Source organism: Muscardinus avellanarius (assembly GCF_963383645.1).
Source record: "Muscardinus avellanarius genome assembly, chromosome: 18".
In the NCBI taxonomy this organism is placed as follows: Eukaryota; Metazoa; Chordata; class Mammalia; order Rodentia; family Gliridae; genus Muscardinus; species Muscardinus avellanarius.
The window spans coordinates 30,546,973-30,563,032 of NC_137804.1; the positions used below are offsets into that span (position 1 = coordinate 30,546,973).

The 16,060-nt window shown below is 45.2% G+C and overlaps 1 protein-coding gene across 1 annotated transcript; it reads right to left on the reverse strand.

Annotated features, from left to right (window-relative positions):
• Positions 1–7,423: 7,423 nt before the first annotated feature.
• UQCC5 (ubiquinol-cytochrome c reductase complex assembly factor 5) lies at positions 7,424–13,772 on the reverse strand (the record flags this gene model as incomplete). Its single annotated transcript, XM_080715671.1, has 2 exons — positions 7,424–7,515; positions 13,622–13,772. The coding sequence occupies 2 exons, from the start codon at positions 13,770–13,772 to the stop codon at positions 7,424–7,426; spliced, it is 243 nt and encodes an 80-aa protein (XP_080571797.1).
• Between the last annotated feature and the right edge of the window lie 2,288 nt (positions 13,773–16,060).

Below are 16,060 nucleotides of genomic sequence, written 5' to 3' on the forward strand. Positions count from 1 at the left end.
CGAACCTGCGCAATCCTCCTGTCTCAGCCTCACAAATGCTGAGATTACAAGTGTGCGCCACCACGCCCGGTTTATGACTGTCAAATTAAGGGAAGAATGCTCGTCAGGTAGAAGGGAAAGTCAGTGCAGACTCCTAGTTCTTGGCTCAGGCTCCTCCACCACAGGGGCCACATGCAGTGAGGCTGTAGCCTGAAATGCCCATGCCATGTCATACCGCTCACACCGGCAGAAATGTAGGTTGAAATTAAAGCTGAAGAGCAAGTTACTGAGTGTAGAAGATGGGAAAAGTACATGTCTACTCTCAGAAAGAACCCACGTGAAATAGTTTGCCAGAAGAGACAAGGTGACACAAGTATGAGTCTGGCATATTTGTAACTTCTTAAAATGTGATTTGGCCAGGCGTGATGGTGCACACTTGTTTGTAATCCCAGCATTTGGGAGGCTGAGACACAGGAGGATCATGGTTCATGGATGGCCTCAGCTACTTAGGCCCTTTGCAATTCAGTGAGACTTTTTCAAAATAAAGAATAAAAAATAGGGCTGGGGGTTTACCTTGGAGTTAGAATGCTTCCCTCCTCAATACCACAGAAAATAAATAAGTTACTGTGCTTTTGGTAGAAAATGTCAGGAAAATTAACCAAACATTTTCCTCTAATATCACTTTGCAAATCTCTGCATTTGTCCTGAGTGTACATACATAGTGCCATCAATACCCATTGACTTTTTTATTTTTGTGGTACTGGGGATTGAACCAGAGGCATTCTACCTCCAAGCTACACTCCCAGCAGTATTTTTTTTTTTTTTTTTTTTTTTTTTTTGGTGGTACTGGGGGTGGAACCCAGAGGCTTTCTACCTCCGGCCTATACTCCCAGACCTTTTTTATATTTTATTTGGAAACAGGGTTTCACTAAGTTGCTGAGAGCCTCACTAAGTAGCTGAGGCTGGCTTCGAACCCGTGAGAGCCGAGCCTCCTGTCTCAGCCTCCCAAGCGCAGGGATTACAAGCATGCGCCACCACGCCCGGCTAGCAGTATTCTTTTTATTTTGAAACAGGTTCTCACTATATTGCTGAGGTGCCCTAAAACATCTTATCCTCCTGTTTTGGCCTCCCAAGTACTAGGATTATAGGCGTGCACCTCCATGTCCAGTCTTGATCATATTTTGAATGATCACTGATGTATAAACATTCAACTGAGTACCAAGAATAAAAAAATACAAGTAATACTCTGTTCCTTTTCAGTTTGGAATATGCTAGGTCAACTAAATAAAAGTTCCATACTAATCAAATTCATTAACACTCTAGCTAGGCATGGTGGCGAACACCTGTAGCCCCAGTACTTGAAAGGCTGAAACAGGAGGATCAGATTCAAAGACAGCATCAGCAAGAAATGAGACTCATCAACCTAGCAAGACCCTGTTTCAAAGTAAAATTCTGGGTGTGATGGTACATGCCTGTAATCCCAGTAGTTGGGTGGGGGCTGAGACAGAGGATGACAGGTTCTAGGACAGTCTCAGCAAATAGATAGACTCATTGGCCTAGCAAGACCCTGTTTGAAAATAAAAATAAAATAGGGCTGGAGATGTAGCTCAGAGGAATAATGCCCCAGGTTCAATCCCCAGTGCCACAAAAAAAATGAGTTTATTAAAATGAAATAAGCCAGGCTTAGTGGCACACGCTTGTAATCCTAGTACTTGGGAGGCTGAGACAGGATTGCAGGTTCACAGCCAGCCTCAGCTACTTAGGCCCTGTTCCAAAATGAAGAATAAAAAATAGGGCTGGAGGCATAGGTCAGAGGTAGAATCCCCATACTACCAAAACAAAATTTTCTCCATTGGGGATATTTTATGGTATTCATCATGTCTTGGGGATAGCAGATAAATGTGGAAATTTCAAATGTCCATTCTAAGCACTGATACTGCTTTACTAGGAGAGAAATTGCTTTAGAAATCACCAGAGTCGCCAGGTGTGGTGGCACACGCTTGTAATCTCAGCATCCAGGAGGCTGAGACTGGAGGATCACGATTTGCAGACAGCCTCAGCTACTTAGGCTCTCCACAACTTAGACCCTGTTTCAAAATAACAAAAAATGGGGCATAGGATGTAGCTCAGAGGTCAAATGCCACTGGGTTCCATCCTCAGATCCGCAAAAAATAAAACACCAGAGTCCAAGAATATATTTTTCTCAATAGCTGGGCATGGTGGCGCATGCTTGTAATTACAGTCCTTGGGATTGCTGAGAGGAAGATCAAAGGTTTACGGCCAGCCTCAACTACTTAGTGAAGCCCTGTTTTAAAATAAAGAATAAAAATCTTGCTGGGGGTGTAGCTCGGAGGTAGAATGCCCCTGGGTTCCATCCCCAGGACCACCAAAAAATAAAAAGGTAACTGAAGGAATCCAAACGTACAAAAGAGCTGGGCATGGTGAGGCATGTCTATAATCCCAGTATTTAGGAGGCTGAGACTGGAAGATCACAGTTCTGGACTAGCCTTTGCAGGTAGTGAGATCTCATCAACCTAGCAAGTCCCTATTTCAAAATAAAATTGGGCTGGGGTGTAGCTCAGAAGTAGAATGCCCATGGGTTCAATCCCCAGTATGATTTAAAAAAAAAATACAAGAGGGATCAGCATGATTTAAGTTATAACATCAAGGATTTCATGAAAAAAAGAACTGCCAGATGGACAAAAATGGTTCTCATTACATGTGCCTAATTTAGGTACTTTCCCAACCAGTTTTTTTTTTTGGTTTTTTTTTTTTTTTTTTTTTTTTTTGGTACTGGGGCATGAACCCAGAAGCATTCTACCTCCAAGCTATACCCTCAGCCCGATTTTTATATCTTATTTGGAAACTAGTTTGCTGAGAGTCTCACTAAATTGGTTGAGACTGGCTTTGAACCCATGGTCGTCTTGTATCAGCTTCCCAAGTACTGTGATAACAAGCATTTGACAATTTTGATGATAAAGTGATGCTCTAGAGCATGTGCACACGTACGTGTGTGTGTGTGTGTGTAACGAGATCGAGCAGAGGGGAATTTCACCTCCAAGCTAAACCCCCAGCCCTTTTTTTTTTTTTTTTTTTTTTTTTTTTTTTTGGGTGGTACTGAGGTTCCTGGAAGCCCTTCTACCTCCGGGCTACACTCCCAGACCTATTTTTATATTTTTTAAATTTGGAAACAGTCTCTTAAGCCAGCATGGCTGGCTTCAAACCTGCGTGATCCTCCGGTCTCAGACTGCCTCCCAAGCGCGGGATTACAAGCTTGTTCCACCACACCCGGCTTTTTTTTTTTTTTAAACAGGGTCTAAGTTGCTGAGGTTGGCCATGAGCCTGCTGCCCTCCCTTGCCTCCCAAGTACTGGGATTACAGGTGTACATCACCACACTTGGCTAAAGCCCATATTTTTCTTCCAGCAGTACAGTGGAGGTAGATTTCTAGCAGTGTTAAGTAGTTTATTATGCTAGAATTAACTGTTCTGGCTTTTGAAATTTATTAAATGTTTTGCCTTGTATTTCACACTAGGGGCCACTACCATTATATAGTCAGTATGTAAAATCATTTGGTTTCTTTTCATTTGAGTTCCTTTAAATAATTCCACATCAGCCAGGTGTGGTGACGCATACCTGTAATCCCTTTATGAAGGATTAAAAAAATAGAGCTGGGTATATAGCTCAGAGGTAGAATGACCCTGGGTTTAATTAATTCCCCAGTTCCACCCCCGCTCCAAAAATACCTCTCTATCTGGTGAGTAGAGTAGAATCATACTCTCAGTCGGTGAGTTCAAGTTTTAGGGAAAGCTGGGCATGACGGCTCATGCTTGTAAGTTTTGGAGGGAGACCAGGAAGTGTAGGTAGTATAGAGGGCTTGCCTAGTGATCTGAAGCCATTGTTTCAATTCCCAGCACCACAATGTGGAATAGTTAGAAGCTTGCACTTTGGTTAACAGAGTTCTTACTCACGGCAATGTACACTAAGGTGCTCTCAAAATGTCTTGTATTAAGTACAGTAATTGTACTAGTCTGTCTTAAAGTCAAGATATTATACTATCACTTTCAAAAGCTGTTGTCCTTTAAGAGATCAACTCTGATAAGAAAAATAAAAGGGAGAGGAGACCTCTAGAGAAGAGTAACACAGAATTCAGGCTACGGGGTTGAACAAGGAAGGACCATAGTAGATAAAGACGCCGGCTAGTGGTTTTATTACTGTTTACTGTTACTCTTCATAAATGGTGTTACAAGGCTAGGCATGGTGGCACATGCTTGTAATCCCAGCATTCAGGAGGCAGGATCTTGGTTCACAGCCAGCCTCAGCTACTTAGTGAGGTCCTTTGCAAATCAGTGAAACCCTATTTCAAAATAAAGAATAAAAAATAGGGCTGAGAGCCAGGCGTGGTGGCACATGCTTTATTCAAAATAAAGAATAAAAAATAGGGAAGGGGGTATAGCTTGGAGGTAGAATGCCTCTGGGTTCCATCCTCAGAGAGAGAGAGAGAGAGAGACACACACACACACGGCTGAGCTCGAAGGTAGAATGCCCCTGGGTTCTATCCCCAGTACCACATGAATGAATGCATGAATGAATGAATGCATGAATGCATGCATGCTATACATATTCCCTATGTGTAACAGATATACCTCAACTTTTTTTTTTTTTTGCAGGTCTGGGGATGGAACCCAGAGGCATTTGACCTCCGAGCTACACCCCCTGCCCAATTTTTTATTCTTTATTTTGAAACAGGGTCTCACTGTGTTGCAAAGGGCCTCACTAAGTAGCTGAGGCTGTCCGTGAACCGCAATCCTCCTGTCTCAGTCTCCCAAATGCTGGGATTACAAATGTGCACCACCACGCCCGGCTTATACCTCAACTTCTAACACTGGGAGTGTGTGAGGGGAACATATATGAAGTGTGACCATATAATTGAGAATCATATCATAATAGCAGTCAGTCTAATCATAAAGTATCTCGAAGATTAAGTTCATAATTGTAGATGATATGACTGGGCAGAAGTTGTTTTTTTGGTAATGGGGGTGGAACCCAGGGGCTTTTCTACCTCCAAGCTATAATCCCAGACCTCTTTTATACTATATTTGGAAACAAGGTCTCACTAAGTTGCAGATGGCCTTAGTAACTGAGGCTGGTTTCAGACCTGTGCGATCCTCCTGTCTCAGCTTCCCAAGCGGTGGGATTACAAGCATGTGCCACCATGCCAGGCTGGGCAGAGGGTTCTTTTTAGAACATATTCTCTCCTTCGTGTTGGTCATTACTGACCTTCACACTCAAGCTCTACCTCCCAACAGTGACACTATGCTTTGATGAGATCTGAGGATACCCTGTGGCCTGCAGCATATTTCATCACAGTAGAGACTTTTTTTTTTCGGTACTAGGGATGGAACCCAGGAGCATTCTGGCTTTGAGCTACACCCCAAGCCCAGTTTTTTTATTCTTTATATTGAAACAGGGTCTCACTGAGTTGCAAAGGGCCTAAGTAGCTGAGACTGTCCGCGAACCAAACCACAATCCTCCAGTCTCAGCCTCCCGAATGCTGGGATTACAAGTGTGTACCACCACACCTGGATAGTAGAGATTATTTTGAAAGTCTTTAGAATGTAGCTATTTTTCCGGGTGTGGTGGCGCACACTTGTAATCCCCGTGCTTGGGAGGCAGAGACAGGAGGATCACACAGGTTCGAAGCCAGCCTTGCTGGCTTAAGAGACCCTGTTTCCAAATAAAATATATAAAATAGGTCTGGGGGTATAGCCCAGAGGTAGAAGGGTTTCCAGGAACCCCAGTACCACCCAAAAAAAAAGAGAAGAAAAAAAAGAATGTAGATATTTTGTTTGAAAAGATGTTGAATAAAGTCAGGTGTAGTGGCGCACACTTATAATCCTAATACTGGGGAGGCTGAGACAGGAGGATCTGGGTTCGTGGCCAACCTCAGCTACTTAGGCCCTCTGGACTGAGCGAGACCCAGTTTCAAAAATAAAGAATAAACCAGGCATGGTGGCACACGCTTGTAATCCCAGCATTTGGGAGGCTGAGACAGGAGAATCGTGGTTCGCTGACAACTTCAGCTACTTAGTGAGGCCCTCTGCAACTCAGTGAGACCCAGTTTCAAAATAAAGAATAAAGGCGAGGGTAGGGACACACACGCTTGTAATTCCAGTGCTTGGGAGGCTGAGACAGGAGGATCACACAGGTTCAAAGCCAGCTTCAGCTACTTAGGCTCTCAGCAATTTAGTGAGACCCTGTTTCCAAATAAAATATAAAATAGAAGCTGGGCGTGGTGGTGCATGCTTGTAATTTCAGCATTCAGGAGACTGAGACCAGATGATCTCAGTTCATGGCCAGCCTCAGCTACTTAGGCCCTCTGCAACTTAGACCCTGTTTTAAAATAAAGAATACAAAATAGGGCAGGAGGTATAACTCGGAGGTGGAAAGCACCTCGGTTCCATCCCCAGACCCACAAACAAATAAATAAATTATAAAATAGATCTGAGAGTATAGCCCGGAGGTAGAAAAGCCCCTGGGTTCTACCCCCAGTACCACAAAAAAATAATAAAAAGAATAAAAAAGAATAAAAAATAGGGCTGGGGATGTAGCTTGAAGATAGATTATCCCTGGGTTCCATCCCCAGTACCACAAAAAATAAATAAATAAATAAATAAATAAATAAATAAATAAATAGGCTAGGGACGTAACTCAGTAGTATAGTGCTTATTTAGCACATGCAAGGCCCTCAGTTTAATCCCCAGTACCACCAAAAGAAGAAAAGAAAGAACTATTCCATGGACTAGATTAGTCATAAGGATATCTTCCCACAAGTACTGCCCAACAGTGACTTGGGAAGTATTTAAGCAGAAACTGCCAAGCTAAGAAAATTCTATTTTTTTTTTTTTTTTTTGGTTGGTGTAGGGATGGAACCGAAGGGGCATTCGGCCTCCGAGCTATACCCCCTGCCCTATTTTTTATTCCTTTTTTTTTTTTTTTTTGTGGTACTGGGGTTCCTGGAAGCCCTTCTACCTCCGGTCTACACTCCCAGACCTATTTATTTATTATTATTTTTATTTGGAAACAGGGTCTCTTAAGCCAGCGCGGCTGGCTTTGAACCTGTGTGATCCTCCTGTCTCCGCCTCCCAAGCACGGGGATTACAAGCGTGCGCCACCACATTCGGCTTATTCTTTATTTTGAAACAGGATCTAGGTTGTAGAGGGCCTCACTAAGTAGCTCAGGCTGTGAGAACTGTGATCCTCAGGTCTCAGCCTCCTGAGCCTCCCAAATGCTAAGATTACAAGTGTGCACCACCACGCTGGCTATGAAAATTCTTTGTAAAGGCGTTTCTTGGAATACTTCGCAGTGGCTAAAGGATAAGCTACAGTGAGGAGAGTTCTGAAGAGTACATGTCAAAGGAGAAACCAGTAGTGAAAATTCACATTCACTTTATTGACTGCTGACGTTCAGTCTCTGATGCGTCTTCCAGCCTTCTCTGATACTGTCTCTCTGAGGCTTTTCTACGGTAGACGTCATCTGTATCGAACAAAAATTTTACTTTGATTTTTAAGAAACTGAGGAAATAAAAATAGAACAATTTAACCAAAAATCTAAGTCTGTTGTCTCAACATTTTTTTCTGTGACACTAGGGATTGAACCCCGGGGCATTCTACCTCTGAGCTACATCCCCAGCTCTATTTTATTCAGCTATACTCCCAGCCCTATTTTATTTTTTTTTTCTTGCGGGTCTGGGGATGGAACCCAGAGGCGTTTGACCTCTGAGCTACACCCCCTGCCCAATTTTTTATTCTTTATTTTGAAACAGGGTCTCACTAAGTTGCAGAGGGCCTAAGCAGCTGAGGCTGTCTGTGAACCGCGATCCTCCTGTCTCAGCCTCCCAAATGCTGGGATTACAAGCATGTGCCACCACGCCCAGCTTATTCTTTATTTTTTAAAGAGTCTCACTAAGTTGCAGAGGGTCTCACTATGTAGCTGAGACTGGCCACGAACCTGGATCCTCCTGTCTCAGCCTCCCAAGTACTGGGATTACAAGTGTGTGCCATCACGCCGGGTTCTCAACATTAATTTCCAACGCAATGCCAGAATAAACAATTTAAAACAAGCTAGCCGGGTGTGGTGGCACATGCTTGTAATCCCAGCATTTGGGAGGCTGAGACAAGAGGATTGTGGTTCATGGACAGCCTCAGCTACTTAGTTAGGCCCTCTGAAACTCAGTGAGACCCTGTTTAAAAATAAAGAATAAAAAATAGGGCTGGGTGTATAGCTTGGAGGTAGAACGCCCCTGGGTTCCATCCCCAGTGAAAGAAAGAAAGAGGGAGGGAGGGAGGGAGGGAGGGAAAGGAAAGGAAAGGAAAGGAAAGGAAAGGAAAGGAAAGGAAAGGAAAGGAAAGGAAGAAAGAAGAGAAAGAAAGCAAGCCCGGCGTGGTAGCGCATGTTTGTAATCCTGGCACTTGGGAGGCTGAGACAGGAGGATTGCAGGCTTGTAGCTAACCTCAGCTACTTGGTGAGGCCCTCTGCAATTTAGGTGCTATTTCAAAGTAAATAATAAGTTGGCCCCCAAATTGGTTTTATTTGATGTACCCAAGTCTTAAGTTTCTCAATAAAGAAAAAAATCTCCATAAAAAAATATATAAAGAATATGTTGGGCATGGGGGCGCATGCTTGTAATCCCAGTACTTGGGAGGATGAGACAGAAGGATCAAAGGTTTGAGGACAGTCTCAAGTAGTGAACCTTTCATCAGCCTAGCAAGATGTTTCCAAATAAAAAAGGGTGTAGCTCAGAGTTAGAGTACCCCTGGGCTCAATACCAGTACCATCAAATAATAAACAAACAAACAAAATAGGGCTGGGCCAAGCCTTGTGGTATACCCTTGTAATCACAGTACTTGGGAAAGCTGAGAGAGGTACACAGGTTCTCGGCCAGCCTCAGCTACTTAAGCCCTCTGCAATCTAGTGAGATCCTGTTTCAAAATAAAGAATTAAAAATAGGGCTAGAAGCCAGGCGTGGTGGTGCACGCTTGTAATCCCAGCTTTTGGGAGGAGGATTGTGGTTCACCGACAGCCCTTTGCAACTCAGTGAGACCCTGTTTCAAAAAATAAAAATAAAGCCGGGCGTGGTGGCGCACGCTTGTAATCCCAGCATTCGGGAGGCTGAGACCTGGAGGATCGCGGTTCGCAGACAGCCTCAGCTACTTAGTGAGGCCCTCTGCAACTCAGTGAGACCCGGTTTCAAAATAAAGAATAAAAAATAGGGCAGGGGGTGTAGCTCGGAGGTCAAATGCCCCTGGGTTCCATCCCCAGACCCGCAAAAATAAATAAATAAAAATAAAAATAAATAAAAATAAAAATAAAAAAGGGGGGGCTTGGAGTGCAGCTTGGAGGTAGAATGCCCCTGGATTCCATCCCCAGTACCATTAAAAAAAAAAGTATGGCTGAGAGGTGTAGCTTGGAGGTAGAATGTCCCTGGGTTTCATCCTCAATACAAAAAACCCTCCTCATGGGCATACAGCAATAGTCCACAGGCTGAGGCAGAGGGATCACAAGTTTTAAGCCAGCCTGGGCAACTTAGCAAGCGCCTATCTCAAAAAGGGCTGGGGATGTGGATCAGTGGTAGAGTACTTACTTGTTTAGCATGTGCAAGGCTCTGGTTCAATCCCCAGAGCCATTTAGTGGGGGAAAAAAAGTTCTGTTCCCTCACGGTTTATGCCATTTGACTGACACCTGCTCTCCACCATGCCCTGGGATCACTGAAAAAGCTAGCTCAAGCTTCTTACCCTGTTCTATGCTTTCTCCACAAGCATTACAGATCTTTTTTTCCCCCCCTGGGGATGGAACCCAGGGGCATTCGACCTCCAAGCTGCACCCTCTGCCCTTTTATTCTTTATTTTGAGACAGGGTCTCACTGAGTTGCAAAAGGCCTCATAAGTAGCTAAGGCGGTTCACAAACCACGATCTGGTCTCAGCCTCCCGAATGCTGGGATTACAACCACCACAACCGGCTACCACAGATCTTATGGAGATGAAGCACCACACCCCAACCCCCCTCACCACTCTGTTTTTGCAGTCCTGGGGATCACTACATCTGAACTACATCTCCAGCCCTTTTTACTTTTTAAGATAGGATCGTCATAAGTTGCCCAAACAGCCTTGAATTTGCAATTGATCCTCTTACCCTAACCTCCACCTTCAAAATTCCAACCAGAAATTAACCTAACTTCCTCCCTTCTCCATGTTTCACCGTTTTCTGTGTACTGCAGAGCCAACTACTGCCAAAGACTGTATGCCTAAAATGCCTGATCGTAAGCAGCTCTTCCAGCTAACTTCCAAAAGCTGCTACCACCCATTCCCTCCCACCTTCCAGGTCTTTCAGCTAACTTCCATTCCCTCCCACCTTCTCAAAGGCAGTGGTGTGACCAACTCTCTCTTCTAATCAGCACTTGCATATCTTTCAGTCTGCGGGCAGGGAGTTACCTTCAGTCTAATTTCCTAATATAACCTTCCTTGTCCTCTGACCACTCCAAATAACCCAAAACATGTGATTCATCATAATTTGTCTCTGAATGGCCCACAAAATCCAGATTTCTGGCCCAGATCTGCCTCCTGAGCTTGAGCTCTATATAACCATCCCCACCTCAGAATACCACAAAAGAGCCCTATGTTCAGCACTTTGGGAAGAGGTACCGTTCCTGCCCAGCTGTCCCACCTGAGGCAGCATCTCTCATCTCCTGAGTCCACACAATCACCGGGCTTTGTCAACACTACCTCTGGGCTATCAACTCCACCTCCTCATTGGCATCCCTTCTGTCCCCAACCTACCAAGCCACCATCTCAAATCTAGACAACCACATAGCCTAAATGTTTCTACCAATGTCTCCACAAGGAGCCACTTCAACCCCTTCAATCCTTAAAATATATTCTTGATTCTCCAGTCCCTGTGTGGCTATACCCGGGCATCTTTCTGGCCATTTCACTCTCTCTGTCCACCTGCCCAATCCCTCAAGCACATATACACAAAGCCTCCAGATCTTACCACTGCCCTGAAGACTCTTTATTCCACATACCTCCTTTATCTGGCTGACAGTCTGCAGAGTCTACCTTACATAGTAACCGCTCCCAGAAGCCTTTCCTGCACCATGTGGTCCAGTGAGGTGCCCACTCATGACTCCAGCGTTCCTGGTACTTCCTTTTTTTTTTTTTTTTTTTTTTTTTCTTCGCTGAGGCTCAAACCTAGAACCTCAGGCATGCTGGGCAAGTGCTGTACCACAGAGTTATACCTCCAGACCTGATAGTAACTCTTTATTTTATTTATTATCATTTATTTATTTATTTATTTTACGGGTTTGGGGATGGAACCCAGGGGCATTTGACCTCCGAACTACACCCCCAGCCCTATTTTTTATTCTTTATTTTGAAACAGGGTCTCACTAAGTTGCAGAGGGCCTCACCACACTGTGAGGCTGTCTGCAAACCGCGAGCCTCCCAAATACTGGGATTACAAGTGTGCGCCACCACACCTGGCAACTCTTTATGATCTTTCTGTTCCATTAACTCTTTCTGGAGTGGAACACCTACCTTGTTCATTAGTTTATTAGTTCCTCTCATAGATGTTCATTAAATACTGATGATAAAATGAACAGAAGAAAGCTGCCAAGTAACAATTTAAAAATGAGAGTTAAGGCCAGGCGTGGTGGCACATGCTTGTACTCCCAGCATTCAGGAGGCTGAGACCAAAGGAGTCTCAGCTACCTAGTGAGGCTCTTTGCAACTCAATGAGACCCTGTTTCAAAATAAAAAATAGGGCTGGCTGTGGCGCATGCTTGTAATCCCAGCATTTGCGAGGCTGAGACTGGAGGATCAAGGTTCATGGACAGCCTCAGCTACTTAGTCCCCAGACCCACAAAAAAAAAAAAAAAGGGGGGGGGGAGCTGGGAGTATAGCTGGGAAATAGAATGCCCCTAGGTTCTATCCCCAACACTGCAAAAAAATAAAAATAGCCGGGTGTGGTGGCTCACGCTTGTAATCCCTGCACTAGGGAGGCTGAGACAGGAGGATCGCACAGGTTCGAAGCCAGCCTCACTGGCTTAAGAGACCCTATTTCCAAATAAAATATAAAATAGGTCTGGGAGTGTAGCCGGGAGGTAGAAGGCCCCTGGGTTCCATCCCCAGTACTACCAAAAATAAATAAATAAATAAATAAATAAATAAATAAATAAATATGAGAGTTAGCTGGGCATGGTGGTGCACTCTTGTAATTCCAGCTCTTGGGAGGCTGAGACAGGAGAATCATATGTTCAAAGCCAGCTTCAGCAACTTAATGAAGCCCCCATGCAACTTAGTGAGACCTTGTTTCAAAATAAAGAATAATTAGGGCTGGGAGAATAGCTCAGAGGTAGAATGCCCCTGGTTTCAATTGCCAGTAACACACACACACACACACACACACACACACACACACACACAACACACAATGAGAGTTGGCAGGGCTGGGGTACATAGCTCATCAGTGGAGTGCTGGTTTATCTCCAATAAGCAAAAATAACAAGCATCAGCAATTCACAAGCCATACTGCATTTCAGGAGGGGAACAAGGTAGAAAAGCCCAGGGGTTGGGGAAGTCTTCCTAAAAGAGGAACCGGCCTACCCAAGAGGTAGTGCTCAGCCAAACAATGCCATTCTTTTGACTCTGCTGGGTATCTGGTCCCAGACCAAAGGCCTGGTGCCATGACTGCCCTGTAAAGACAATGGTAATTAGATAGCCAAGCTAACCAGCGCCCTCCAGGGTCTGAGCTCCAGAGTTCAGTTTAGCAGGATTTCCATGAATCCTCTTCTCTTGCTGAGAGCAGTCCTGGTCCTTAGGCTGGAACAATGTCACAGCAAGGGTGAAGGGAAGGCTTGGGAGGGCCGAGTGGAGGCATATGATCTCACCTCAAAATGCAGGGAGGGTTGAAAGGTTGGACACCAATGTGCCAGGCATACAGAAAAGGGATGGGGGCTCCCCAGCCAGTGTTGATCGCCAGTGGATGGAACCGCTCTTGCCCTTCTGACAAGAGTAAAGGCAAGCTTTTTGGGAGGCTGACACAGAAGGATCGCTGGTTCTAGACTAGCCTCAGCCAATTAGACTGTTAGCAACTAACTTAGACCTTGTTTCAAAATAAAAAATAAAATAGGCCGGGAGTGGTGGCACGCCTGTAATCCCAATACTTGGGAGGCTGAGACAGGGGTAACGCAGGTTCGAGGAGAGCCTCAACAAGTTAGTGAGACTCATCAACCCAGTGAGACCGGTTCCAAATAAAATCGGGCTGGGGGGTGTAGCTCGAAGGTAGAATGGCTCTGGGTTCAATCCCCAGTAAAACACACACACACACACACACACACACACACACACACACAATCTATCTATCTATCTATCTATCTATATAGTAAAACAGAGCTGGGGGTGTAGCTCAGAGGTAGAATGCCCCTACGATGAACCTCCAGTACAAAATAAGTTAAATAAATAAAGGCAAGCTTGGAGCTGACTGAAATAAGCCGTCAGCAATCTAATACCGCCTACGGAAAAGGATTCCTGCCTGCAGTCTCGTGCCTCCCTGAAGGGAAACAGAGGTTACTGCGCCCCCACTTACAGAAGGTCTCCTGGCCCACGCGCACTTTAATCATGATCCACTCCATCGTTCCTCCCAGGACAAAAAAGAAGGGCAGGAACCTGTAGATGCCGAGTCGCTGCTTCCCAGGCACCCGTTGCAGAACTCGCCTCACCTGGGCCCTGTAGAACATGCTTGACCGAAGCCGCGGTCGGGGTAGGGCGGAACCAGGAGCGACAGAAGCCCGGGACGCAGCGGAGGCGCTTGACCCGTCCTTGCCGAGAGCCGCCTGGCGGCTGCCTGACGAACCAGAGGCTGACCTCTGACCTAGCGCCGTGTGCGGCTCGGCCAATCAGCGTGCTGCTGGGGCGCGCCTGCTCCGTGAGGGCGAACAGGCCCAACGCAGCTGGCGCAGGCGCAGGCGCGGCGCTGGGCTCTGGCGGCCTGGAGGCGGAGCCTCGACGTGGCGCGGCCCCGGCCCCGCCCCCGACCCGGCCTCCCGGACTGGCCGGGCTCGGAGTTGGCCGCCGAGCCCTCTTTCTTTGCCACCGCCATCTTTTTTCCTAGTACCCCACAAAGGCGACCACCTCCTGTAAGGACTACTCTTGTACTGTACTATCTTCTGAAGTGCAGTTATGCAATGCCTTGCACTTATTTCGGGGACGTGACTGGTGACCAGACTTACAAACAGACATTGACATGCATTGTTGAAAGCTGAACTTACACAACAAAAGTCTAAGCGTCTAGTCACGGCCCTAAAATTAACAAAAGCTATCCTGTATGAGCACTTATCGTTATCCGGGCATTTGTAGATCCTTTTTATGTATTACCTAATTTGGGAAGAGGGGAGGGCTGATGGGTCTTGGTATGTTGCTCAAGGCTGGTCTCAATTCTTGGGCTCAAGTGATCTGCCTTCGCCTCCAAGTAGCTGGGACTGCAGGCAGCTAGGTTTGTGTCGCCTCTTTATTAACTGTAATGGTAGTTGAACACTGTGGTTAAAGAGCCTAGCTGTGAGCCGGGCGTGGTGGCGCACCCTTGTAATCCCAGCATTCGGGAGGCTGAAACCCGAGGATCGCGGTTTGTGCCCACAGCCTCGGCCACTTAGTGAGGCCCCCGCAACTTAGACCCTGTTTCAAAATAAAGAATAAAATGGTGGGGCATTCATTTGAAACCCCCCCCCATGCATTTCTATCTTTTTAATAAACTTCTTTAAATCTTCAAAAAAATAAAAAAAAATAAAGAATAAAAATAGGGCAGGGTGTGGCTCAGAGGTCAAATGCCCCTGGGTTCCATCCCCAGACACACACACACACACACACACACACACACACACACACACACAAGAGCATGGCTGTGAGCTGTGAGCTTGTAATCCCAGCATTTGGGAGGCTGAGACAGGAAGATCACAGTTCTCGCACAGCCTCAGCTACTTAGGTCCTTTGAAACTCAATGAGACCCTGTTTCAAAATAAAGAATAAAAAATAGGGTTGGGTGTGTAGCTCAGAAGAAGAATGTCCATGGTTCCATTCCCAGTACCCCCAAAAAATAAAATAAAATAGGGCTGGGGTATAGCTGGGAAGTAGAATGCCCCTGGGTTCCAGTAGGAAGTACTGCAAAAAAGAAAAGAAAAGGAAAGGAAAGGAAGAAAAGAAAATGGCTGTGTTGCCAACCATATACTTTACCTACAGGTGCTTCCTTAACCCATCAAGCACCTCAATTCCCTAGCCTATAAGACAAGCATGCTCTGCTTCTGTGAAGATTCAGTGAGATAAGAATACAGTACAACTTTGTAAGGGAGGTGGAAACCAGAGGATCTCAGGTTTGCCGACAGCCTCAGCTACTTAGCAAGGCCATTTGCAACTCAGTGAAACCCTGTTTCAAAAATTAAAAGACTAAAAAAATAGGGCTGGAAGTGTACCTCAGAGGTAGAATGCCCCCTAGTTCCATCCCAGTACTTAAAAAAAAAAAAAAAGTAACTTTGGGAGGCTGAAACAGGAGGATCACAGTTCACAGACAGCCTCAGCTATTTAGTGAGGCCCTCCACAACTTAGTGAGACTCTGTTTCAAAATAAAGAACAAACCCAATGTGGTCACAGGCTTGTAATCCCAGCATTTGGGAGGCTGAGACAGGAGGATCCTAGTTTGTGGACAGCCTCAGCTATTAGTGAGGCCCTTTACAACTCAGTGAGACCCTGTTTCAAAATAAAGAATAAAAAATAGGGCTGGGGATGTAGCTCAAAGGTAGAATGCCCCTATTCCATCCCCAGTACTGCAAAAAAAAAAAAAAAAAAAAAAAAAACATAGTAACTGATTCATATTAGCCTTATATAATATTAATTATGATGTTGATTTACTTTGTCCTCATCTGATATGTATTCTCTTAACTCAGAAATTAAGAGATTAACAGCACCCACAATGAAATTTCATTTTCTCTCTCCCCTCTTTCTCCCATCTCTTCCTCCTTCTCCTCTTCCTTCTTTT